This window comes from Xyrauchen texanus, chromosome 48, assembly GCF_025860055.1.
Source record: "Xyrauchen texanus isolate HMW12.3.18 chromosome 48, RBS_HiC_50CHRs, whole genome shotgun sequence".
Lineage (NCBI taxonomy): Eukaryota > Metazoa > Chordata > Actinopteri > Cypriniformes > Catostomidae > Xyrauchen > Xyrauchen texanus.
This window is the reverse complement of record NC_068323.1, coordinates 4774738-4802039: the sequence shown is the minus strand read 5'-3', so window position 1 is coordinate 4802039 and position 27302 is coordinate 4774738. Positions and strand designations below refer to the sequence as shown.

Below are 27302 nucleotides of genomic sequence, written 5' to 3'. Positions count from 1 at the left end.
GACTCGAGATCAGCGGCTGCAGTTGTATTTATCTTCCATATGAGTCAGCACTGAGATGACATGATCATAAATTCATATTTGTTGGATTCATAATGTGTTATTTGTTGCTCTTCTTTCTTCTGTAATTCTTCTACTAATTAGTTTCTTCTGCATATTCTTTACAGTGTATTATTACATGTTCTACTGACTCCTAAACTCCACGCCACCTGCAGAACCCTGTTGCATGTTGTCCTATTAAATACATTATTTAACCCTGTATGCCCCAATCTGAGTCTCGATATAATGCAATCTTCTTTCCTTCTTCCCCCTGATATCCTTCCTCTACTGACCAATAGTTGTACTGAATATAAATGTCTTCCCTTTTCCTCATTATCCCATCAGTATTCCCACTTTTGCATTATTTTTCATTATTGCTTTAATTTCTGATCTACTGTTTGATATTTGCATGTTAATGTCGTCTTTCATCATTGCTTTTTTTCCCCCAATTTGTCTGTTTCTTCATTTCCTTTCACTCCTACATGAGCAGGTGCACATTAAAATGGTGTTTCCTGTTTGATTGTTGCATATTATATCAAATCTGGAGAATCTCCGCCACTATGTCTTGTCAAATATCAGAATATTGAGCATCCAAATAAAGCTGAACTAGAGTCTGAACCAATGATGACATTCTTATAAATGATCATATTTTCCCAGTTGTGGGTTTTCTTCCATTTCCTTTTCTTCTTTACTGCATTTATACATTTCTCATTCCACCATGGTACTATCCTCTCCATCCTCTTTACTTTTGTCATATTTCTGCAGCATTATTTATGGATTTCACCGATCTATACTTCTTTCTTCATTAATCTTGTTTCTTTCCAATCCTTACACACTCATTATCTTAAATGTTTCTCATTCTTCCATTTTCCTGCATTTCCTTGTTTTCCCTTCCTTATCTCTCTAGTGTTCATGATTATACTTATTACTGGGTAATGATCCCTTCCAACTGTACATTTCTTTAAAACTTCCCAGTTCATTATTCCTCCTAATGTACTTGATACAAGTGTTAGATCCAGTGTTGACTCTAATCCTGATTTCACATCCACCCGTGTACTATTCCCATCATTTAAGCATACCCGTCATTAAGCATAAGACAGACCGGGGACATACGTAAGGATCCTTTTTGTGGACTTCAGCTCGGCTTTCAACACAATCATACCAGATATACTCTGGACTAAGTTAAACCAACTCCCTGTTCCCACCTCTACCTGTCAGTGGATTACCAGCTTTCTGACGGACAGGCAGCAGCTTGTGAGACAGGGGAAATACACTTCCAGCACCTGTACCATCAGCACTGGTGCCCCCCAGGGATGTGTGCTCTCCCCACTACTCTTCACCCTGTACACCAATGACTGCACCATCAAGGACCCCTCTGTCAGGCTCCTGAAGTTTGCAGACAACACCACTGTCATCGGCCTCATCCGAGATGATGATGAGTCTGCATATAGAAAGGAGGTTGAACGGCTGGCTTTCTGGTGCAGTCAAAACAACCTGGAGCTGAACACGCTCAAAACAGTGGAGATGATTGTGGACTTTAGGAGGAACACCCCAACATTGTCCCCCCTCACCATTCTAAACAGCACTGTGGCAGCAGTGGAGTCATTCAGGTTCCTGGGCACTACCATCTCACAGGACCTGAAGTGGGAGATACACATCGACTCCATTGTGAAAAAAGGCCCAGCAGAGGTTGTACTTCCTTCGCCAGCTGAGGAAGTTCAACCTGCCACCAGTGCTGCTGAAACAGTTCTACTCAGCAGTCATTGAGTCTGTCCTCTGCACTTCAATAACTTTCTGGTTTGGTGCAGCTACGAAATCAGACATCAGAAGACTACAAAGGACAGTTCGGTCTGCTGAGAGGATTATTGGTTGCCCCCTGCCCCCCCTTCAAGAACTATACACTTCCAGAGTGAGGAAAAGGGCTGGTAAAATCACTCTGCACCCCACTCACCCAGCCCACTACCTTTTTGAACTGTTGCCTTCTGGCCGGCGCTTCAGAGCTCTGAACACAAGAACCGTCAGACACAGGAACAGTTTTTTCCCTCAGGCCATCCATCTAATGAACAATTAAATTGCCCCATTGAGCAATAATTATGTGCAATACACAGTTTAATTTTTTATTTTAATTTATATTATCCAACTTATCCACTTCTGCCATTACTTACATTGCTCTGTACATAATATACTGTATTTGTGTTCTTTATATAACAGATTTGTAATAGATTTGCACCACGTGTGTGTATGTGGGTATGTATGAAGGTGAGTGTATGTACGTATATGTATAATTATTTATTTTGTGTTCTTTTTTGTTTTTAATTACCTATGTCTTGCTGCTGTTTTTTTGGTATTGTTTGTATTGTTGTTGACTGGAAGCTCCTGTCACCTAGACAAATTCCTTGTATGTGTAAGCATACTTGGCAATAAAGCTGATTCTGATTCTGATTCTGATACAAGTGTTTCACTCCCATCAAGCCTCGATGACGTATACAGCCAACAAATGTGACCAGCCTTCGAAATAAGACAATGTCCAACACAGACGTTTTCTTTTCATTTTCCCCAAAGTCAAATGTTAAGATCTTACTCATTTACAAATGTATATTTATGGTGTTTGTCTGCTGTCCTGTGCTCAGATGAGTATTTATAACAACCTATTGGGCAAAGAAAGAGGATCATTCATACTTTGAACACAAGATGGCGCTCTCTGCTTAGTGTGCAACTTTTAGGATGTATCCTTTCACACTACGAACACTTCCTGTATTTGTATCCTGCTGAAGTATTAACATTTATCAAATATGTCCAATAGATAACCAGAACAAAACATGCAAAATAATTCTTGATGTGTTTCACGAGCTACAAAGAGACACAAAAAGAACTTTATAAGCAAATAGTTGCATATTATTGGATCTTTTTCTCCAGAATTCAGTATTTCTTGTCTTGTTGGAGACAGATGACGTGAATTTCACACTCTTTCCTCATTGGCTGTCGCTGTGTGATTTCGCTCTGCATTTGCATAAAATTGAACTTTTCTCAACTTTTTCTGTGTCTTGTTTGGAAAGACGCATTTGTCGGCCGCATACGTCATCGAGGCTGTCTCATTTATTTATTTTTTTATTGGGAATGCAAAAAATGTGCATGTAAATTAAATGCATTGACAATAGATTAAAAAAGAAAAGAAAAAGAAAAGAAATTGAGGACACGTCACGTCGCTTGACACGCCCACATCCTGCCGCTAACGGTCACTTTCGCTCGTGTACCGGAAGTCGCCAGCTCTCATTGAAAACAGCTACAAATCGCTGTCAGTGTGAACGGGGCTTTAGTCAGCTGCTATGATAGTGAAATTCTGGTCAAACACATCCTGTTTTCTCTGTAAAAACAGTCGTCTGAGCGGTGGGTCCCCTGAGTATTTCCTGATATCCGGTGTGTACTCTCCTCTGTCATGTTAAATGTTTATTTCCCAAAGTGGACACGCCAGTATCCAATAGTATCAGGTAAGTGTGTGTGTCATCACTCAGTCAGTTGTGTCTCTCTGCTGTGATTTGCCTTAATGCTGAAGCTGTGAGTTTAACTGTATTTCCCAGCTATGATGTAGTAATCCGATGACTTCATGTCACAAGGAGAAATTAAAAGACACATCTGTGCTGCTCTAATAGTTTAGAACGGCACAAACACAAGCGGAGTGACACAAACAGTGAAGCGTTCGAGTGCTGATGTTCTGAGATATCAGCACTCATGAAACATCTCTTGTCCAATCAGATTCGAGGACAGAAACTGTTGTATAAAAAGGAAAAGTACACCCAAATTCTGTCATTTACTCTCAAACAATCCCAACTTTCTTCCATGTAAGATCAACAACCCTGTTCATGCGGTATTTAAAACAGTCTGTGAATATATTAACCAAGTTTAAAGTTAAACACACTGGCGGCATTGCAGTGACTAAAATATGTCCGCTGGAACAAACATACTCACCACGTTCAACAACATACAATAATTTAAACTTACATCTGAACAATGTAATTTGGTTTGTCATCGCAACCAACATGATCCGATCTGTTTATGTCGTCACAATGTGACAGTGTTAACTGGATTGAACTGTTCAGGAGAATTAATGAAACAAATACGATAAAAACTAAACAATTAACAATGCGTGCAATTATTTAGATGTAAAAAGTTTGATTTTAACATATGATTAAAGGTAAAAATGTATATCATGTTTAACAAGAAAATAAACATTATTTTAATCAGAATGAGATTTATTGCACAAGAACACTTAAACACATCCAATACATTTGTCTTGCTGACAGAATTAGTTTAAAGTGCACAAACAACAAGACAGAGATAATAATACAAACAGAATAAAAATAAAAAGTGAATAGAAAATGTATAAATCTATATATAAAATACACAATAAGACTTATATATACAAATACACACGCATGTAAAAATACACTTCTGTTATATACAGATGTTAGACATTTAAACATAAAATAAAGAAGTCCTGGCATGACAATGTGATTTGTGATTTAAAAATCATTTTAAAGAGAAAATCAGATTTTAATAATTCCAGAAGAAACACTAGATTAAAAGGCAATATTTATAATTTATGTTCTTGATTTGACTGCAGGTTTTATATCATATTTTATAGTGTGCATTGTCGAGTCATTCAGTGGCATCGTCTCTCTTTTCCTGTCCTGCCCCATTCATCAAATGAATCTTCTGCTCTTTGGCATCCTGTAAGAAAACACGAATTACAAATAGTGAAGTGTAATTTTGTCATATCAGTAATTATATTTACAATAATAAAAATTTTATTCTTGATATCAAAAATGAAATTTCAACCAGTAAAAATATAATTCTCATTTTATTTTCACTTTCATTCACTCCTGAAACACAATTAAAGATATCGAATTAATTCACTAGTTGGAATTCCAGTTGTTCATATCAGGAATGATTACTAGTAAAAATCATTTTTGATGTCTGTAATTTGGTTTTCACTGGTGGAAATGATAATTTCAGATATCTGTAAAATGACTGTGATTAGTAAGAAAAACTTCAAAGTAATCAATAATAATAATAATAAATACATTTCTAGATAGATTCTACATTTATATTTATTCATTTGGCAGACGCTTTTATCCAAAGTGACTTACGAAGAATAACTTACAAGTCTTCTGTCAAATAATACAATATAGTTCATTATATTTATTAAAATGAGACCCTGTCTACACTGGACACGAGCGGTGCATTGCATCAAAAGCTGAAATACCAAATCTATCATGTTGAAATACATTTACAGATATAAAAAAGGCAGATGTCAATGTATACGCCATTTACACCTCAGTGCATATAGTGTCCTATACTATTTACACCTCAGTGCATATAGTGTCCGATGCCATTTACACCTCAGTGCATATAGTGTCCGATACCATTTACACCTCAGTGCATATAGTGTCAGATACCATTTACACCTCAGTGCATATAGTGTCAGATACTATTTACACCTCTGTGCATATAGTGTCAGATACCATTTACACCTCAGTGCATATAGTGTCAGATACCATTTACACCACAGTGCATATAGTGTCAGATACCATTTACACCTCAGTGCATATAGTGTCCGATACCATTTACACCTCAGTGCATATAGTGTCAGATACTATTTACACCTCAGTGCATATAGTGTCAGATACTATTTACACCTCAGTGCATATAGTGTCAGATACTATTTACACCTCAGTGCATATAGTGTCAGATACCATTTACACCTCAGTGCATATAGTGTCAGATACCATTTACACCTCAGTGCATATAGTGTCAGATACTATTTACACCTCAGTGCATATAGTGTCAGATACTATTTACACCTCAGTGCATATAGTGTCAGATACTATTTACACCTCAGTGCATATAGTGTCAGATACTATTTACACCTCAGTGCATATAGTGTCAGATACTATTTACACCTCAGTGCATATAGTGTCAGATACCATTTACACCACAGTGCATATAGTGTCAGATACCATTTACACCTCAGTGCATATAGTGTCAGATACCATTTACACCTCAGTGCATATAGCGTCAGATACCATTTACACCTCAGTGCATATAGTGTCAGATACCATTTACACCTCAGTGCATATAGTGTCAGATACTATTTACACCTCAGTGCATATAGTGTCAGATACTATTTACACCTCAGTGCATATAGTGTCAGATACTATTTACACCTCAGTGCATATAGTGTCAGATACTATTTACACCTCAGTGCATATAGTGTCAGATACTATTTACACCTCAGTGCATATAGTGTCAGATACTATTTACACCTCAGTGCATATAGTGTCAGATACTATTTACACCTCAGTGCATATAGTGTCAGATACCATTTACACCACAGTGCATATAGTGTCAGATACCATTTACACCTCAGTGCATATAGTGTCAGATACCATTTACACCTCAGTGCATATAGTGTCAGATACCATTTACACCTCAGTGCATATAGTGTCAGATACCATTTACACCTCAGTGCATATAGTGTCAGATACCATTTACACCTCAGTGCATATAGTGTCAGATACCATTTACACCTCAGTGCATATAGTGTCAGATACCATTTACACCTCAGTGCATATAGTGTCAGATACTATTTACACCTCAGTGCATATAGTGTCAGATACCATTTACACCTCAGTGCATATAGTGTCAGATACTATTTACACCACATTTAAACACTAACATACAGTATATGAGCATCACTGCACTATGTTTATTTATAGTCACACACACACACCACATTAACCCCTAAACCTAACCTTAGAAAAATAAACATAGTTTCACCATGGTAATTTACAGTAAACACAAAACGAATCATGGTTACTATATTATCACCATATTACATCAGTCTTTTATTTCTTAGTGCAACAAGCTCACAGACGGCCGATAAACAGAAATGGCTTGAAATATTTTCTGGACATTTGTGACCTAAAATCAAATGTATAAAACAGAGTTTTGAATCTAAAATCTGATTATCAGCGCATCAATTACAAACGCGGATAAATCAGCCGTGAACTCAACGGTGAATAACTCTTACATCATTTTCAACTAAAACATACTTATTAAATAATTAATAATATAACTTTATTATTGTTAAAACTGTATACGAATCAGCAGTCTGTTATTTCTATAGAGATTAATTGACTTTGTGTTCAATCTGAAGGTTAATTTGATTGAAATATTTCATTTACTACAGTTTGCTCTGAATAATATTGTCCACAAATTCTCTTTTAACACGACAGTCTCCAAACACTTGATGATGTTTTTACCCAGTTAACGCTGTCGACTAAAGTCTGGAGGAATATGTGTGTTAAACCGTCTAAAACAAAAGACAATTGATCGAGTTTGACTTTGATTTGACACGTGATCTCATCAAACAATCTAACATGCAACAACTGTAAAACACAGAAAATAATCTCTGAAACGCTTCAGATGAAATCAAACTGATCTGAATCTGTTGTGAATTCAGAGACAGAAAGATGTAATGCACATACTGAAGTATCTTACCTGAATATTTGCTTCATCCTGATTTCTGTTGAATAAAAACTCAATTAAACACATTTTCTTTGTCAGTTAGTTTTGACTATGTTTTGAGTATGAAAATAAATATTTTCACATATTTAAAGACACTTTTTACCCATTTAATCTCAAATTTCCCTCTTTTATTTCAGCTGTATGTAATACTTGCCATATTGTCTTTGTCTTGAGCTCGTACAGCGATTATAAATCACATCAGCAGTTAAACCGACAACCAGAACAACAACAACACCAACAGCAACACATATTCCTCCTACATCACCAGAAGACCGACCTGAATCTGGAGTTATGTCTGATACTGTAATGATGAAGAGAGACAGTCATTAGTGTCACTGAATGTGATCATCATCAGCTCTTTATAACAACTGAAGATCTGATTATCTGCATTAAATGATGAAATCGTCCTCACCGCTGACATTAACACTGAAGCTCTTTACGCTGAAGCTGCTGCTGATACTGCTGCTGATCTCTAGTTGATAAAGTCCAGAGTCTGTAGTTCTGGTGTTTGTGATAGTGAGATCTCCAGTCTGATGGTCAATCTTCAGTCTGTCTCTGAATCTCTCAGCACCTTCATCACACGTCACATCTGTACAGCTCTTACTGGGATCTTCATTCATTTCAGCTATACGAGTGTCATTGAAAAACCAAGTTATCACAACATCTCCCTGTTTTACAGTATCATCAGTGTGTAGAGTGACAGAATCTCCTTCAATCACCGACTTTATCTTCATTTCAGCACCAGACACTCCTGAAACACACATGAACAGTTTCTTCTTTTGGGTGAATAAACCCCACCATAGTAGAGGACAGAACTGAGGAAATAACAACAATTGTGCACCTAAATTACTGAACAAGGAATTTTCCTTTAATATAAGACCACACATATGCAACAGCTGGTCTGATGTGATCGTGAGTATTTAAGTATGTAACATCATGCCAAGATTAAAGGAGATGCCTGAGCCCCTGAGTAGGGAGCTTGTTGAACCTCAATTCTGGAAATGTCGAGTCTTTCAATTAAAGATGTACCGATTGCAATTTTCTTGGCCGATTTCGATTTCCGATTTTTTGCAAGTGTGACCTGCTGATACTGCTTTTGTCAGATTCCGATTTTCTTTCTAAGAACTATTATTGACCACATATACAAACAAAACCTACCTTTCTAAAATGCTAAATTTTAATTTGCTCGTAGGCAGAGACAGGCGTGAGTGCTGGCGAGTTGTCTTTTGTTGTATATTCCAGAAGAGGAAGATCTTGTCTGAAAAGCTCCAGAAATACAACCGTCAGCTCCATGTTCCTAATGATTGTGCTCGTTGGTGGAATATTGCAAGCCCCCGCTGAGTTCTTTTTGGTGTTCTGTTCTTCTGTCACAGAGAAGCTCATGGAGGCAGGGATATGGACTCAGTCGCTGGGTTTATTAAACAGGTGAATGAAGGGGTGATAAAAATAACAGGTGAGTCCATCCTGATACAGTGGTGATGCAGACAGCAGGTGATTAATATCCAGACAGGGTAATAATGCGATGTACAGATGAATAGTTAACTCACAACAGTCTTTTGATATATGCAGGAAACTTAAACGATGTAGGACCGCACCTTTTCAGTAGCTGCACCCAGATTGTGGAATGCACTGCCCCTCTGTATTAGATTTGCACCATCACTATCTGTTCACCATCACTATCAAAGAGATGGCTAAAAACCTATCTCTTTGATTTGGCATATAAACAATGACAAAGTTTTATTGCACTGTATTTTAGTAATGATACTGTATTGTGTAATTGTTCAGTTTTTTCCTTTTTATTGTGCATCACATTGGTCAACCCTGGTTGTGTTTAATGGTGCTACATAAATAAAATGTACATTGACATTAGGAGTATCCAAACACTGGAGGAAAAAACAACATTAAACACAGACAAGGAGAACAATAAAAAGGTAAGTATATTAACGGGTAATTTAGACAAAACTAGGAAGTCCATAGACTCTGAGAAAACATTGACGAGAATAGACAGAGTGAGTGAGTGAGTAAGCCAGGTATAAATGCAGTCCATAATTAGTCACTAATGATGTACAGGTGCATGTGATCAGAAATCCGGGGAGAGAGAAAGTGCTGTGTCGGCAGTGAGTGAGATAGAGAGCGAGCGGAGTGTGGAGTGAGAGAGTCCCTCTCTCACCCCCCCTCCCCTCTGTGGAAGTCAAGAGGAAACGGATGACAGGGAAGGATCCAGGAGGACGATCTGGTGGCCAGGAAGGAGTCTGCGGATGATCAAGGGGCCAGGGAGTTGACCACAGGGCAGGGACAGGAGGCCTGGGTGGAGTCAGTGGAGGAGGAAGGGCCATCGTTCTGGACAGAGCCAGCAGAGGAGGAAGGGCCATCGTGCTGGATGGAGCCAGCAGAGCAACAGGAGTAGGAGCAGGCTGAGACATAGGAGGTGGATTTTCTGGGGTTGAGGGCAGAGCCGAGGGAGGCTTTAAGAAGGCAGACGGAGCAACAGGAGTAGGGATTGGAGATTTAGGAGGTGGAGTTTGTGGTGAAGACAAATGAGACTTTGAGGGCAGAGCCGTGGAGGGCTCGACGGGCAGAGCCGTGGGAGGATCGGAGCAAGTAGACATGGATGAGAGCACAGGCAGTGGCTGGGGAGCTGCCTCCTTGAATGCAGGTGCTAGCATCGACTGGGGAGTCCCCTCCTCTTCTGGACAGCTGGGAGCATTATTGTGGGAACGGTAGAGGCTACAGTGTGTGCTGAGTGACAGGTCTCCTTAAGCAACCAATTTGGCCCAGTTGCATGGGTGTAGAGACACATGGGGTAACCTCCTTGTTGTTGCAATTAGGCTCTCAATGAGGCACGTGGTAAATTGTGTGTGGATCACGGAGAGTAGCATGAGCCTCCACATGCGGAGTCTCTGCAGTATCATGCACAATAAGCCACTTGATAAGATGCATGGATTGACAGTCTCAGAAGGCAACTGAGACTTGTCCTCCACCACCCGGATTGAGGGGAGTAACCACGCCACTACAAGGTCCTACTAAGTAGTGGGAATTGGGCATTCCAAATTGGAAGAAAATGAGATAAAGAAAAAAGGAAATGCAAGACAGCAAAAGAAAGAACTATAGTTCGACACATAAGGGTGGTTTAGGGATGAAAATGTCTTGAGATCAAACCCTGAGCGATGTCTAAAGGTGTGGTAACTGTGGTATAAGTGGAATAATTAGCTCTGGCCCATTAAATTATTGAAAAATAAAGCCCCTCGTGAATGCATATTTTTGGACAGTCCATCATCAATTATTCCTTAATTATAAACTGCAGCATTTTAACATTACTAACTACTTTAAAAATATGTTTGTGTGTGATCATAATACAACAGTCAAATGAATAAAGATTGCACATGATCTTTCTTGACTTCATGACTGAAAAACAATATTTGTCCATTCTGTGCTTATAAAATGATTGTTCGTATTATTTTGATTCACACCCTCTGCAATTTGAACTAAAAACCCAAATGAAGAAGAAATAAAAGAGTCCATATAATGAAACTGTGTTACTGGATTAGAGAAAGAGATTATATTTATATGTGAATTAATATAAAGGTAAAGTGAAGATTATTTATTCATATTTGCTTTTAAACACTCATTAAATGACTCACCAGGTTGAACAGTAACAGTGAATATCTTCTTATTGATGTTGTTGTTGATGATGGTACGTAGAAGATAATCTCCAGAGTCTGTAATTCTGATGTTCATGATGGTGAGAGATCCAGTCTGATTGTTCATCTTCAGTCTGTCTCTGAATGTCTCATTATAACCACCTGGACACTTCACATCAGTACAGAACTCACTGAGATCTCCATTGATTTGAGCTACACGGATGTTATTAAAATACCATTTAATAAAATTGGATTTGTCATTCTGTAATCCAGTAACAGCAGTGCGTAAAGTCAGAGAATCTCTGTCCATCACTGACACAGTCTTCATTTCATCAACACCAAACACACCTGGAGACACAAATGAACAGTCACTCTTCAAGATGCACAACAGGAAAACACTGTGAAAACGATTCTTTTACAGGTCATATTGTCAAGATGACACAAACACAACAAGAACATTCACTCATGACACAAACTAACATCTTTCTCAAGTATGTCTTGTACAAATCCATGTAAACAACACAATCCACATCACATTCAGACTGTATATCCCTCCTCATGCACGCAACACAATCCACATCACATTCACACTGTATATCCCTCCTCATGCACTCAACACAATCCACATCACATTCACACTGTATATCCCTCCTCATGCACGCAACACAATCCACATCACATTCACACTGTATATCCCTCCTCATGCACTCAACACAATCCACATCACATTCACACTGTATATCCCTCCTCATGTACACAACACAATCCACACACATTCACACTGTATATCCCTCCTCATGCACACAACACAATCCACATCACATTCACACTGTATATCCCTCCTCATGCACACAACACAATCCACATCACATTCACACTGTATATCCCTCCTCATGCCCGCAACACAATCCGCATCACATTCACACTGTATATCCCTCCTCATGCCCGCAACACAATCCGCAACACATTCACACTGTATATCCCCCCTCATGCACGCAACACAATCTGCATCACATTCACACTGTATATCCCTCCTCATGCCCGCAACACATTCACACTGTATATCCCTCCTCATGCACGCAACACAATCCGCATCACATTCACACTGTATATCCCTCCTCATGCCCGCAACACAATCCGCATCACATTCACACTGTATATCCCTCCTCATGCACGCAACACAATCCGCATCACATTCACACTGTATATCCCTCCTCATGCACGCAACACAATCCGCATCACATTCACAGTGTATATCCCTCCTCATGCCCGCAACACAATCCGCATCACATTCACAGTGTATATCCCTCCTCATGCCCGCAACACAATCCGCATCACATTCACGCTGTATATCCCTCCTCATGCCCGCAACACAATCCGCATCACATTCACGCTGTATATCCCTCCTCATGCCCGCAACACAATCCGCATCACATTCACGCTGTATATCCCCTCCTCATGCACGCAACACAATCCGCATCACATTCACGCTGTATATCCCTCCTCATGCACGCAACACAATCCGCATCACATTCACGCTGTATATCCCCTCCTCGTGCACGCGACACAATCCGCATCACATTCACGCTGTATATATCCCTCCTCGTGCACGCGACACAATCCACATCACATTCACGCTGTATATCCCTCCTCGTGCACGCGACACAATCCACATCACATTCACGCTGTATATCCCTCCTCGTGCACGCGACACAATCCACATCACATTCACGCTGTATATCCCTCCTCGTGCACGCGACACAATCCACATCACATTCACGCTGTATATCCCTCCTCGTGCACGCGACACAATCCACATCACATTCACGCTGTATATCCCTCCTCGTACGCAGCGACACAATCCACATCACATTCACGCTGTATATCCCTCCTCGTGCACGCGACACAATCCACATCACATTCACGCTGTATATCCCTCCTCGTGCACGCGACACAATCCACATCACATTCACGCTGTATATCCCTCCTCGTGCACGCGACACAATCCACATCACATTCACGCTGTATATCCCTCCTCGTGCACGCCGACAATCAATCCACATTCACGCTTGTATATCCCTCCTCGTGCACGCGACACAATCCACATCACATTCACGCTGTATATCCCTCCTCGTGCACGCGACACAATCCACATCACATTCACGCTGTATATCCCTCCTCGTGCACGCGACACAATCCACATCACATTCACGCTGTATATCCCTCCTCGTGCACGCGACACAATCCACATCACATTCACGCTGTATATCCCTCCTCGTGCACGCGACACAATCCACATCACATTCACGCTGTATATCCCTCCTCGCACGCGACACAATCCACATCACATTCACGCTGTATATCCCTCCTCGTGCACGCCGACACAATCCACATCACATTCACGCTGTATATCCCTCCTCGTGCACGCCGACACAATCCACATCACATTCACGCTGTATATCCCTCCTCGTGCACGCGACACAATCCACATCACATTCACGCTGTATATCCCTCCTCGTCACGCCGACACAATCCACATCACATTCACGCTGTATATCCCTCCTCGTGCACGCGACACAATCCACATCACATTCACGCTGTATATCCCTCCTCGCGCGCCGACACAATCCACATCACATTCACGCTGTATATCCCTCCTCGCACGCGCGACACAATCCACATCACATTCACGCTGTATATCCCTCCTCGTGCACGCGACACAATCCACATCACATTCACGCTGTATATCCCTCCTCGCACGCGACACAATCCACATCACATTCACGCTGTATATCCCTCCTCGTCACGCGACACAATCCACATCACATTCACGCCTGTATATCCCTCCTCGTGCACGCGACACAATCCACATCACATTCACGCTGTATATCCCTCCTCGTGCACGCGACACAATCCACATCACATTCACGCTGTATATCCCTCCTCGTGCACGCGACACAATCCACATCACATTCACGCTGTATATCCCTCCTCGTGCACGCGACACAATCCACATCACATTCACGCTGTATATCCCTCCTGGTGCACGCGACACAATCCACATCACATTCACGCTGTATATCCCTCCTGGTGCACGCGACACAATCCACATCACATTCACGCTGTATATCCCTCCTCGCGCACGACACAATCCACATCACATTCACGCTGTATATCCCTCCTCGTGCACGCGACACAATCCACATCACATTCACGCTGTATATCCCTCCTCGTGCACGCGACACAATCCACATCACATTCACGCTGTACATCCCTCCTCATGCACGCGACACAATCCACATCACATTCACGCTGTATATCCCTCCTCATGCACACAACACAATCCACATCACATTCACACTGTATATCCCTCCTCACGCACTCAACACAATCCACATCACATTCACACTGTATATCCCTCCTCATGTACACAACACAATCCACATCACATTCACGCTGTATATCCCTCCCTTATGCACACAATCTGTACAAAATGTTGAAAGCTTATTTTAACATGTTTTATCATAAAGGCAAATCATTTCGAAATTGTTATAATTTCAGTCCACTGTGTTCTAAGACGTTTATTTGTTTTTACATGTGGAGTGATGAACAATGCCTTGGTGTGACCCATTTGAGCTGCATAAAATGGCACCTGATATTTGCCCCACCTAGGTTCTCCATGACATTCATAAGGATGAAGTCACTGTTTACAAATAAACGCTCCGCCCCTTCCGGATTCTTTTATCGCCCAGAATAGACTAACAGTCTATGGGCACTTCAATTAAATTGTAAATTTGAAACTGAAAATGAAACAGCCCAGAAAGTGCTGTTATTGGAGATTAGGGCTTCTTCAAATTTCCACCAGATTGTCGCATCAGGAAAAACTCCTGATTTTCCATAAATGATGATGATTTCATGGATCACCGTCATTGTTATCACTTTAGAGAAATCTCTAAAACAGCAGTGAAGCTATACAAAATTTAAATATCTGAATTATTATTCTATTTGTAGATTCTATAAAATGTTAAATGTAGGCTAAAGTTTGATTACATTTTTAAACTAACATTTCATCGTTATCTGATTATGAGACATTGACGTTCACTTTTATTGCCCAGAAAAGAGCTGCTGATATCACCGTCATTGTTATCACTTCTGCTCTATTAGACACAATTGACATGAATGTGAATCTACAGTCATTCCTAATGATAATCGAAATTATATAGCACTTTTTAAAAACAAGAAATACAATCACAGCCATAAAAAACCGCCGATAATAACATTTGAAAATAATTAAATAATAAGTCACATCCTAACCCTATAAAATCACCTGAATCACAGATTAATCTAATTTTAGATTTTATATAATTCAAAAATGTGTTGATTACATTTCTAAACAAACATCTAATCGTTATCTGATCACGAGATAAAGACATTGACGGTCACGTGAGGAACACTTTGGATTGGAATTTAAAGTGATCAAAACAAACTGCGTCACTTTCATCCTTCATCGATTATAAATGTAAATAAATGAATATAAATGTAAATAAATGAATATAAATGTATATAAATGTATTACCGTTTATGAGCAAAACCCAAATCAGCAGAACAAACGATTCATTCATTCTTAAAATCCGCGAGAATAAATGAAGAATTAAAGTTTTCAGCTCCCCAGTTTAAATGTTGTCGACAGTCTGCAGCAGATTGCTTGAACTAAAGTGAAAGTATTTTATGTATCTGGACATAAACACGTCTTCAGTAGATCCGAGTGGACTCAGTCTTTTAAACCATTTTGTTGACTGAGGTTTGTTCACGATAGGGATGCAAACGGTTAACCGATAATGCGATTGGTTAAAGATGATTAAACTGTTAATATTGTTTTAGAGTAAACAACTGAAGAGAGGTAATTGAATGTGTTTATCATGTACTCCCAGTAACATACACGTGAGGGCGCTATTTAACACACAAACACAAACACTCTCAGTCTGATAGATTGGGAAATATTTGCATCCCTAATCGGAGTCTCTGGAGTGTTTCGCGGCTCCTGCAGACCTCTGCATGTCTCTGTAGCAGGGGCGTAGCAAGCTTTTCAAAAGTGCGGGGGATGGATGTGGTTATTAACAATAAAAACGATGAATACAATGACAGAAGGGTACAAAAGGTATAACATACAAGATATAAAAGCTTCCCATTTAAGTGATGCAAGTTGTTGTTTTTTACATCCCCCCCAATCCATCCGTTTCTCTTGTGGAATTAAAATATTGTGCTAATACCGTATACCGTGATAAAAGCTCAATCAATTTACCGGCACATGCCTAAAACACACACACATGGCCTCTCTTCCTTCATAGACCTCTTTCACAAACGGTAACATTCATTTCACCTGTGAATTTTCCTGTGCTCTCTCTGAAACTGATGCCTCCAGCAACTTCCTCTCCTAAACAAGGGTGCAGTGGTAAAGGAATAGGGTCAAACAGTTACAGCTGTGGCACTAGCAAACCTCAGTGAATATTGAAAAGTAATATCATGAAATAAATGCAAACAATATCTATTGGTAATAGGCTACTGTTGTTTCATGTCAACATTTTTTAACTTTCACTTACAAGATTTCTCTTGAAAAAGGTGTCAATCTTCTCCTGCCTCTTTCTTTTCTGCATCTTAATGATTCTGCGTGACAAAAAGACTGGTAAGCTTGATAGTGACATGGGTCTGACAGGACTGTGACTGAGACTGCTAAATTTTGCTTACTTAGCCCTGAAAAGGGGAGATATAAAAAAAAAAAACGCTCCACACAAAGCTTTTTCTCTGGTGGTATAAATAATGTAACAATTTACTGTTTTTAAACATAAAATAATATACACTTTTCTTTCATAGTTCTTCAAAAGGTATGCAAACAATATCATCATTTCTCACTTTTTTTCTCCTCGACAGGTACAAACAAACACAACAGGTAAGTATCCACAAAAGTATTCAGCTAATCAACAAACAATGCTCAAAATTTCAAAATCAATGACACTGGCAATAAACCCACTGCTTATACACTGCTTATACACTGCTTATACACTGCTTAACAATGGCAATTTGTCCCTCCTCCTCGTCAATTCCCTGCCTTCATCACAGTTACTTTATACATTGCATGCCACATACATAACCGAATTTAGCTAGCTGCTGAACAATATCCCAATTAGCATTAGTCTAAAAAACTAAATATAATACCGAAAACACTCGACATGTCAACAAAACATAAACAGAACATCTTCCCAAACACATATCAAGCTTATTTAAAAACCTCGAAAGCATAAACACTCATTCAAAGTACCTGGAAAAGGGAGACGCAAATAACCATAACCATAAGTTCCCGCCTCCTCAGCACAAGCTAACCGATCTAACACACCAAGAGAGGCGGGACTTAAGGTAGAACAGCCAATCATCAGCCGGTCACACTCAAAGCCGGTGTGATGTTTGAGAGGGAGGGGGAGGAGGCAGCTGCAGCGAGCGCAGACACAGAGTGGCCAGAGACAAGGAGGAGCGGCTATAGTAAGGCGTTTGTGCAAAACTGCAGAAAAAGTGTGGGTGTTGAACCCTCTCATCGGGAAAAGTGTGGGTCCCCCACGGGTGCGACGCCCCTGCTCTGTAGATTCACAAAGTAAATCACATGATGATGTTCTGTGATCATCAGATCTTATCTGTCCCAGTTGATGCACAATGTCAATTACAGCATCCAGTCTGTATTGAATATCAGGGACATCTTTTGTTATAATATTGATTGTGGCATCTCTCACATTTTCTCCATCGTGCTCAGCAGCTCCTTGAAGCTTAAAGTCCCACCTGCGCGAATATCTCAGTATTTCTTCCAGGCTTTCTTTCAGACATGTGTTTTCACCTGCAGTCCTTTTACATCCTTTTCCAGCTGGTCGACCATTTTGGAAAACACCTTGACATCGATACTTATCTGGGATTTGTCTGTTTTATCAGATGTTGTCTTGTCGATAGACATTACCTTCACACGCGTGTCGTCGAGCTTCTGGATCACACCATGATGTGTTGATATTGTGACGTCATCTTTGCCTCTAGCTCCGGATAGGTTTTGAAGGAGTAGAGCAAGCGTTGCAAAAACAACTTAATGGGCTCCAATATGTTTCCAGATCGATGTCCTCTGAACCGGCTACGTCCATCTGCAACTTGCTATCTTTGTCCACAAGGTGACCGGCTAAGATGACACTTTCTTGGAAGGATTGTTTTTTTTTTTAACCATTATTGTACACCAGTGAGCCAAAAGCCATCTCAACACAGTACTTATATCCTAAAGACTAGTTTCTTTATTTTAGCTTTAACGCAAGACCATCCACTCCGCCGCCATCTTGGCTCTGGGAATACAGTGTCGGAGCAGCAGCTACACTGTTGTGACGTCATGAGAAATCCAGTTCTATAAAATAGATCTGCTGTTATGTTCTATCTTTAATGTATTTATTTGATTCTCCCCCTGGCTCTTTGTTTGTTTAATATGCTTTATTCTGTATTAATGACGTTTTTGTATGTTCTTACTATTTGTTTTTTAAACTTAAATAAAGAAGAAAAAAAAAAAAGATCTGCGAGTCGGGATTTTGTTTCTAGTTCTCCTACTATAACTTTTTGGAATAGCTGTGTGGCTGGATTGAGATGGTGCAAAATTCGGAAATTACCCCATAAATATTTAATAATGAATAAAATCAAAGAAATTTCCTTCAAACGTATTTATAAGTAGGCTACTACACCACTAATTATTTTATTGTAGACAGATTTAATAGTGATGTTGATATATTTTGTGGTCTGCAGGCGGAAACATTTTTTCATTTATTTTGGAGTTGTCCCGACTCGACTTGTTTTTGGTCTGATTTCTGCACGATTGTTAGAGATCAAATTATTCCAGCTTTCAACTTTGTTTTGAAAACGTTTCTTGGCTTATGAAATGTCTCTTCATAAGGAATATGATTTGATTAATTTGCTTCTTTTGTTAGCTAAATTCAGTATTCATAAATGTAAGTATGTTGGTTATAAACCATTAGTTCTCTTACGAGAGGTTCTCTCGTATTGCGTAAGCTAGCTTACGCTACGGGAAAGATTCATCTTTTCTGAGATATTGAAGCCAAAAAATTATCCTTAATTTTTGTATCCATTGTCAACGCTAGCCGGCAGCTGCAGACCTTGAGCCGGGCTAGCTAGCGAGCTCATAGGTTGCTCTGCGGCAACTGCTGCAGCCTATAGACGAGCTTGGGCGAACTCGCATCCAATGAGAGCGTCCGGCGCTCACTGCATCAAAGCCCGCCAAAAAGGGCGTGACTAGAGTGCATATAAGCGTAGTTCAGTAGGCTGGAACCCTGATTTTCATCTCTTCAGCGAAGCTCTCCGCATCGCTGACCTGGAAGCCGCGTCGCCGTTTGAGGGGCATCTAGCAAGCGTGGACAGCGCTAGAAGAAGCCGGCCGTCTCAGCCACCTTCAGCCATCCTGCGAGCTACGCCATCCGACGACGTATCCTTTTATTAAGCAAGCTAGTTCTCACGAACTATTCACAAAAGAGTACGAGCGTCTTTTCAAGATGCCTCGCTCCACTTGCGCCTCATGACGCGCCCTTCTCAGCACAGGAGACCGCCACATCATCTGCGCTCTCTGCCTGGGACTGGGGCACGCAGAGCTCGCCCTCACTGAGGGCGGATGCGATTCTGCGAGGAGCTACCGATGTCGACCCTGCAGGCTCGACTTCGGCGATCAAAGCAGAAACCGCCAGCGCCGCCTACCCTCAGCCGCGCAGGAAGAAGCGCCCGCTCACAAAGGCTGCCGGAAACTGTGGTTGAAGCGACTGCCTCGCCGAGCCTCTCCTCGAGCATCGCTTTCACCCTCCCGCCCCGGGACAGCGCGAGTTGCCGCCGGCGGCCGCACTGCTGCCATCTCGGATGACGGCCGGAGGATAAGGGCTGCTGTTCCATCATGGCTTCGGACAGCGAGGTGGACAGGCTCCCAAGCCTCCTCCTCAGCCCAGGAATCCAGCAGGACCCGCGCCGGGTCGAGGGGAGTTAACACGCCTCCTCACACAGGCCGTCGACCGCCTCGGGCTCGAGTGGTCACGCCCCTGAGCAGGCACCCAACAGACTCGACGGCTGCTTTCTTCAAAGCCATCGCCGCTCTACACCCGCGGCCGGGCGCTCCCTTCCTGCCGGAATTACATACGGAGCTTGCAAAGTCGTGGAGCGCTCCGTTTTCAGCCAGGACCCGTTCACACGTCTCCACCTCTCTCGCGTCGGTGGACGGCGCCACTGAGAGAGGCTACTCCTCCATCCCCCCGGTCGAGGACTCGGTAGCAGCACACCTTTGTCCGCCCTCCACGAGATGGCGTTCCAAGCCTGTGCTCCCGTCTAAGGCCTGCAGAGCGACTTCCGCCTATGTTGGCCGCGCCTATTCCGCCGCCGGCCAAGCCGCATCTGCTCTGCACTCAATGGCCATTTTACAGATCCTACAAGCAGACCTTCTTCGGGAGTGGGATGAGAAAGGCAGGCACCCAGAGGCTGTTACTGATCTACTAGCGCGACAGACCTCGCCCTTCGGCTACCAAAGCTGCAGCCCAAGCTCTAGGGAAGTGCATGGCCTCGCTGACTGTGACCAAGAGACACTTATGGCTAACACTAGCCGACATGGGAGAAGCAGAGCGTCCACGTTCCTCAACGCACCGCTCTCTCCAACCGGTCTCTTCGGCTCCAGCGGTGAGTGGCATTGTTGACCGCTTCTCAGAAGTCCAGAAAGCCACCCAAGCCATGAACCTCTTCCTGCCGCGTCGCGCTAAGCTCCTCTGCAGGCCGCTCACGTGATCAGCCTCCTGCACGAGCCTCTTCACAGCGCCCAGTTCAACAATCTCAGACTTCTCAGCGTCGACAGGGCGGCCGCCCTCGATCGCGCTCAGACAGCCGCCGCAGACCGCCTCCCCGCGGGCCTCGATCTAAGGTAACGCTGAAACCCGAGCAGCCGAAGTCTTCCTAACTGTGTTGAACAAGCGGCGGCTCAGTCCGCCGCGGCCGGACCACTGTCAAAGCTTTACCCCCTGTCAGTCCCCTTCTCTCAGGCTACTACAGTGGTGAATTTAGCAGCCAACAAGCCGGTGACACTGCCCGCTTGCTCTGCACTCAAGCGCCGTTTTCACGGCTGACCCAAATAAATCTTGTAAAGAGCAAACATGTCTTATGTGTAGAAAAAGTGCCCACAACCCAGTGTTCAGCCCTACACACAAGCATAACACATCCGTGCCCCTATCAGAGCACGCTCTCATAAAGCGATTCACGAACGGCTCGAGCGTCAGAGTCAATGAAGGCGCCCACAAATGCGTCGCGTGCGCCCATTCTCTGCCCGCTCTGTCACACGACCAGCCCTATGTGTAGAAAATGTGCCCACAATCCAGTGTTCACTTCTGCACACAAGCACTGCATGTCTCGTGTCCCCACCAGAGCACGCTCACATAAAGCGGTTCACGAACCGCTCGAGCGCTAGAGTCAATAAATGCGCCCACAAATGCGTCGCGTGCGCCCATTCTCTGCCCGCTCTGTTACACGGCCAGCAACCATTCCTCTGTGTGTAAGTCCCGTGCCCATGACTATGCTTGCGCATCACGTAACAGATGTGACTCTTTCCCCATTCATTCCAATCGGAAGTCACTCACAAAACAGCCTGTTCATGCTGTCTGCGAGCAATCATGCATGAACACACTAAACGCGCTCACACATTTTGTTCAGCTCTGTGTGCGGCAATCAGAGAGAATTGGCCATTCACCCTCTAGCGTTACGCTTCAAAGCGTGGGAAGCTATTCCAGGGATATCCAAGTGGGTGTTAAGCACAATACAACAGGGCTATTTGCTACAGTTCGATCGCCGCCCCCTCGCTTCAGAGCTGGCTCGAAACCACTGTGAACACGGAAGCAGCGTGCATGCTTCGTTCAGAAATAGCAAGCCTTCTGTGCAAAGGGCCATAGAAAAGTGCCACCCTCTCTGAGCGAGTCGGGGCTTTACAGCCGTTATTTTCTTGTTCCCAAGAAAGACGGCGGCCTCAGACCCATATTAGATCTCAGGGTTTTGAACAAGGTGCTTGCAAAAAGACCGTTCAAAATGCTTACAATCAGGAAACTCCTCGCGCATGTGCCTAGGGGACTGGTTTATTTCTCTCGATCTGAAAGATGCATACTTTCAGATTCAGATAAATCCCGTCACAGGCCATTCTTGAGATTAGCCTCGACGGCCAGGTTTATCAATACACCGTCCTTCCGTTCGGCCTGTCCTTAGCACCCGTACTTTCACGAAGTGCATGGATCGCGGCTTCGCACTCCTGCGGAGTCAGGGTTTGCGAATTCTGAACTATTTGGACGACTGGCTGATTATGGCTCAGTCACATATGGAGCTTCTGTCTCACAGAGCAGTTCTCCTCAGCCATCTGAACAGTTTGGGTCTTGCAGTCAATTGGACCAAGAGCTCACTACAGCCCAGTCAGACCATTTCCTTCCTGGGAATAGAACTAGACTCCGTGGCAATGGCGGCTCGCTTATCTACACAGCGCGCAGCGCCGTGTTCAGCGACTAGCCGCATCTTTTCAGATGAACAGCCTCACGCCTCTGAAGAAATTCCAGAGAGTGCTAGGTTACATGGCCTCAGCCGCAGCAGTACTTCAGCTGGGTTTACTGCACATGCGCCGCTTCAGCATTGGCTAAACACCGGCGTCTCGCCGGGCTTGGGCCACAGGCCGCCAGCCCATCAAGGTGACTCAGACCTGCATATCAGCTCTGCAGCCCTGGACAGTGGCCGAATGGTATCAGCGGGGAGTGACAATGGGAGCTGTATCTCACCGAAAAGTCATCTCGACAGGCGGCGTCCAACACGGGTTGGGAGCGCGGTCTCGCGAGGGCTCTCCGGTTTTAGGCCTATGGTCAGTTCAGGAAAAGCTCCTTCACATAAATTGTCTGGAAATGATAGCGGTCAGTATGCTGGCGTGCGCTTTCTCCCGGTCATTCAGGGTCACCACGTCCTGGTCCGTTCGGACAACAGATCTGTGGTATCCTACCTAAACCGTCAGGGCGGTGTCAGATCCAGGAACCTCTTCCATCTGACAAAACGCATACTGAGTTGGTCCCAGTGCCACCTGCGCTCGCTGAGGGCGACGCGCGTGCCAGGCCACCTGAGCGGCGGCCCGGACAGACTGTCCAGAGACAATATTCCCCCAGGGGAATGGTCCCTGCACGCTCAAACAGTCCAGGCGTTATGGCACCTATTCGGCAGAGCAGAGATAGACCTCTTTGCGTCCAAAGAGAACTCTCACTGCCCAGTATTTTTCTCGAGCGAGGACGCGCTGGCCCAGGACTGGCCCAGGCGCCCGCTACGCCTTCCCTCCCGTCTCGCTATTGCCACAGGTAATGCAGAGGATCAGGGAAGCGGCGTCACTCGGTGCTCCTCATAGCCCAGCGTTGGGAGAATCAGACATGGTTCCCGAGCTTACGCAGCTGTCACTGACAGCGCCGTGGCCCATCCCAGTGAGAGCAGATCTCCTCTCTCAAGCTCGCGGCACAATCTGGCATCCCCACCCAGAAGCTGGGCTGCATGCGTGGGTGATCAACGACTACCGTCGCTCTGCCAGAAGGAGTAATAAACACCATCATACACGCTAGAGCCCCTTCCACGAGAAGACTCTATCGTCAAAATGGTCTGTGTTCTCAAAATGGTGCACCGACAGAGACCTGGACCCACGGACATGTGGGGTGTCGTAAGCTGCTCAGTATTTCTACAAGAGCTGCTGGATGAGGGCAGATCCCCATCCACGCTCAAAGTGTATGTGGCGGCCGTTGCGCGTTCGCTGAACCCCTGCACGGCCAGTCATGGGGTAAAACGAGCTGGTCATCCGCTTCCTCAGGGGAGCTAGAAGGATGAACCCCGCGCCCCCATCGGTTCCTATCTGGGATCTTTCTATAGTTCTCGAAACTATGAAAGCCCCCTTTCGAACCACTTCAATCCGTGGATTTGAAATACCTTTCACTCAAAACCGTTTTTCTGACTGCCCTGTCATCAGTCAAGCGTGTGGAGACCTTCACGCGCTGTCTGTCAGCGCTGCGTGTCTTGAGTTTGGACCAAGTGACTCCAAGGTCATTTTAAAGCCTAGACACGGCTATGTTCCCAAGGTGATCGGTACTCCTTTCAGAGCACAGGTCATTTCCCTATCGGCTGCCAGCACCGGATAGCTGACGCGACGCCAATCTCCTTTGCCCGGTCAGAGCACTGAGATTGTATACTGCACGCTCCGCTGCTTTCAGGCGCTCGAGCAGCTTTCGTTTCGTTCGGAGGGCGCACTAAAGGTCTCGCGCCTCGAAACAGACACTATCTAGATGGATAGTGGACGCTATTGCTGCTGCATACGGCGTCAAAGACCTGCCATGCCCGTTGGGCATTAGGGCTCACTCCACTAGAGGCATGGCATCCTCGTGGGCATGGTCCAGCGGAATTTCCATTCACGACATATGTGTGGCAGCGGATGGACTTCCCCTCCACCTTTGTCAGATTTTACAATATGGAAGTGCCCGCTCTGCAGGCAAAACTACTAGCGGTTTAATACGCTACAGCTCCCCTGGTGAGCTGCACTGATGGGACACATTCCACACAGACCGGCACCGCCGCTCTGTCGTTCCGGTCCTACTATGTGCTTATGTATTACACAATCAATGACCCGCATTCTTGCCGGCCAAATATTATTTCCCCACTCATAAGGGCTCCCCGGGTCCCCCTTAATTCCCTGGGGCTTATACAGTGGATGCTTGGCGCGACGGCGTTGACAATGGGTTCCGTGAGCGTAAGCTAGCTTACGCAATACGAGAGAACCTCTCGTAAGAGAACGTATCGGTTACCTAACGTAACCTCGGTTCTCTCTAGATGAGGAACGAGTATTGCGTAGCCGGCCGATGCTTTCAGCGCCAGCGGCGACTTTTCGCTTCAGTCAATGAAAACCAGGGTTCCAGCCTACTGAACTACGCTTATATGCACTCTAGTCACGCCCTTTTGGCGGGCTTTGATGCAGTGAGCCGCGGACGCCTCTCATTGGATCGCGAGTTCAGCCCAAGCTCGATCTATAGGCTGCAGCAGTTGCCGCAAGAGCAACCTATGAGCTCGCTAGCTAGCCCGCTCAAGGTCTGCAGCTGCCGCACTGCGTTGACAATGGATACAAAAATTAAGGATAATTTTTTGGCTTCAATATCTCAGAAAAGATGAATCTTTCCCGTAGCGTAAGCTAGCTTACGCAATACTCGTTCCCTCATCTAGAGAGAACCGAGGTTACGTTAGGTAACCGATACGTTTTACCTAAGAACAATTTCCAATTTGAGAAACAAGAAAGCTGTAAAGTGTATTGAAATATGTAAACAATTTGATATTTTTATTTAAACTGTTTATTTATTTATATTTTTTTCCTTTTTCTTTTTGTCTTTTGTTGTGTTTGATTGGTTTAATATACCTCCTGACTATTGTTGTAAAAGTTTTGTAAGCATTGATCAAATATATCAGCATAATCGCTCAGTTTCTCCGTTTTTTCAGTTGGGGCATCTGATATCACGTGACTGATGTTACGTTCCAGAACGTATCTTGGGTTGTAATATGTTGGGTGTGTAAATGTTTGTCTGTCTCTCTGTTCTGCTCCTGTAGGATGAGTGATGGCACCTGTTGCGAATCAACGTGATTGACTCTTCTGATTGGCACCTGTGGCTGTGTGCTCTGAAATAAAAACTCTCCAGTTTGTCGTTACGGCAGTGACATTTCAAGACAATCTCTCTCTTGTTGGGTTCCTTTCTCTTCTCCCAGATGCTGTGTGAGGTATTGTAGCCTACTTTGGTATAAAGATGTTGTAAGCGAGCAATGTTACCCTGATTGCAGACGGACATTTTCTGTTATTCTTGAGTGCAGGTGTTGTTGAAAAATCTTGTTTCTTTGTTATTTATTTTAGGAAGCTGTATGGAGGTGGATGCCAATTATTTTGCATATCTTTTCTCCTGTTTTTTTATTTAGAGAGGGAGTTAGGATCAGTATTTTATTTGCATCTTTGTTTTGTATATAGATTTAGTCAAACTAGCACAAGTATTCTTTTTGTTGTTTTGGCATTGCCCTCTCCTGAGGTTAATTTATTGCTTCCCTGTAAATATTCCTAAATTTCTGTTTTAAAATAAAGCTTTTATTCAAATGAATGGGTTTAATTCTGCTGGGATGGGAAAACAGGGGCTCCGCAACACTAGCAAGTAATGTTAAACATATTATATTATTTATTTTCCTTAATTTTAAACCGTTCCTCCACCCTAGACAGGGGAGTTCATAACAATAAGAGTTAAAAAGGTTTTTTTATTTTGATAGACAAAGATTACTACCAAATATGTCATTTTATTGTCAGTCTTTGTCTGATTATGGGGAAATATGCATAAACAAAAATGGGCTAAAAGAAAACCCAACTTTTAGTTCGTTAAGGTAGAAATGAAACATTATATTGAGTTTCTTCTTGGTTTGTAAAATAGTAAATCAAAACGCATCTATGTGAAGCTTTTAATGATGACCTCATATCAGTGTTTATTTCTATTTGTTATATATCTGTTCTACTAATTGTTATAATATATATATTGATATGTATGTGATTTATTGTCTTATTTATTATAATGTGACTGGCATTAACAAATAAATAAAAGGTAATTGCGTCATCGCTCAGTTCCGCAGTTCCGGGATCAGTTTTCACTCGCCATTTTGGACAACATAACGGGTCACTTTTATTTCCCGAACATCGGATACAAATGAAGGTCCTTTTTTATTTGCTCTTTGTGTGTTTTGTGCTCGATGATGGTAAGACATTGATACATTCTTCCTATTAATGAAACTGACACCGCTTCATATAATGATCCCGAATGTGTTTGTCCTGAAAATGTCCTCATCCGCACCCACTGTGAGCTCGTGCAATTATTCTCCTATTTTCCATCATGTGTGCAACTTATAGTACCTGATTTAAGGAGCCGCTTTATG

At 43.1% G+C, this 27302-nt stretch overlaps 1 protein-coding gene across 1 annotated transcript; it reads right to left on the bottom strand.

Annotated features, from left to right (window-relative positions):
- Positions 1-4340: 4340 nt before the first annotated feature.
- LOC127639391 (uncharacterized) lies at positions 4341-18604 on the bottom strand. Its single transcript, XM_052121374.1, has 6 exons — positions 17581-18604; positions 11265-11612; positions 8036-8374; positions 7778-7924; positions 7597-7621; positions 4341-4764 (listed from the first exon to the last, which is right to left on the bottom strand). The coding sequence occupies exons 1-6, from the start codon at positions 17849-17851 to the stop codon at positions 4737-4739; spliced, it is 1158 nt and encodes a 385-aa protein (XP_051977334.1). The 5' UTR covers positions 17852-18604; the 3' UTR covers positions 4341-4736.
- Between the last annotated feature and the right edge of the window lie 8698 nt (positions 18605-27302).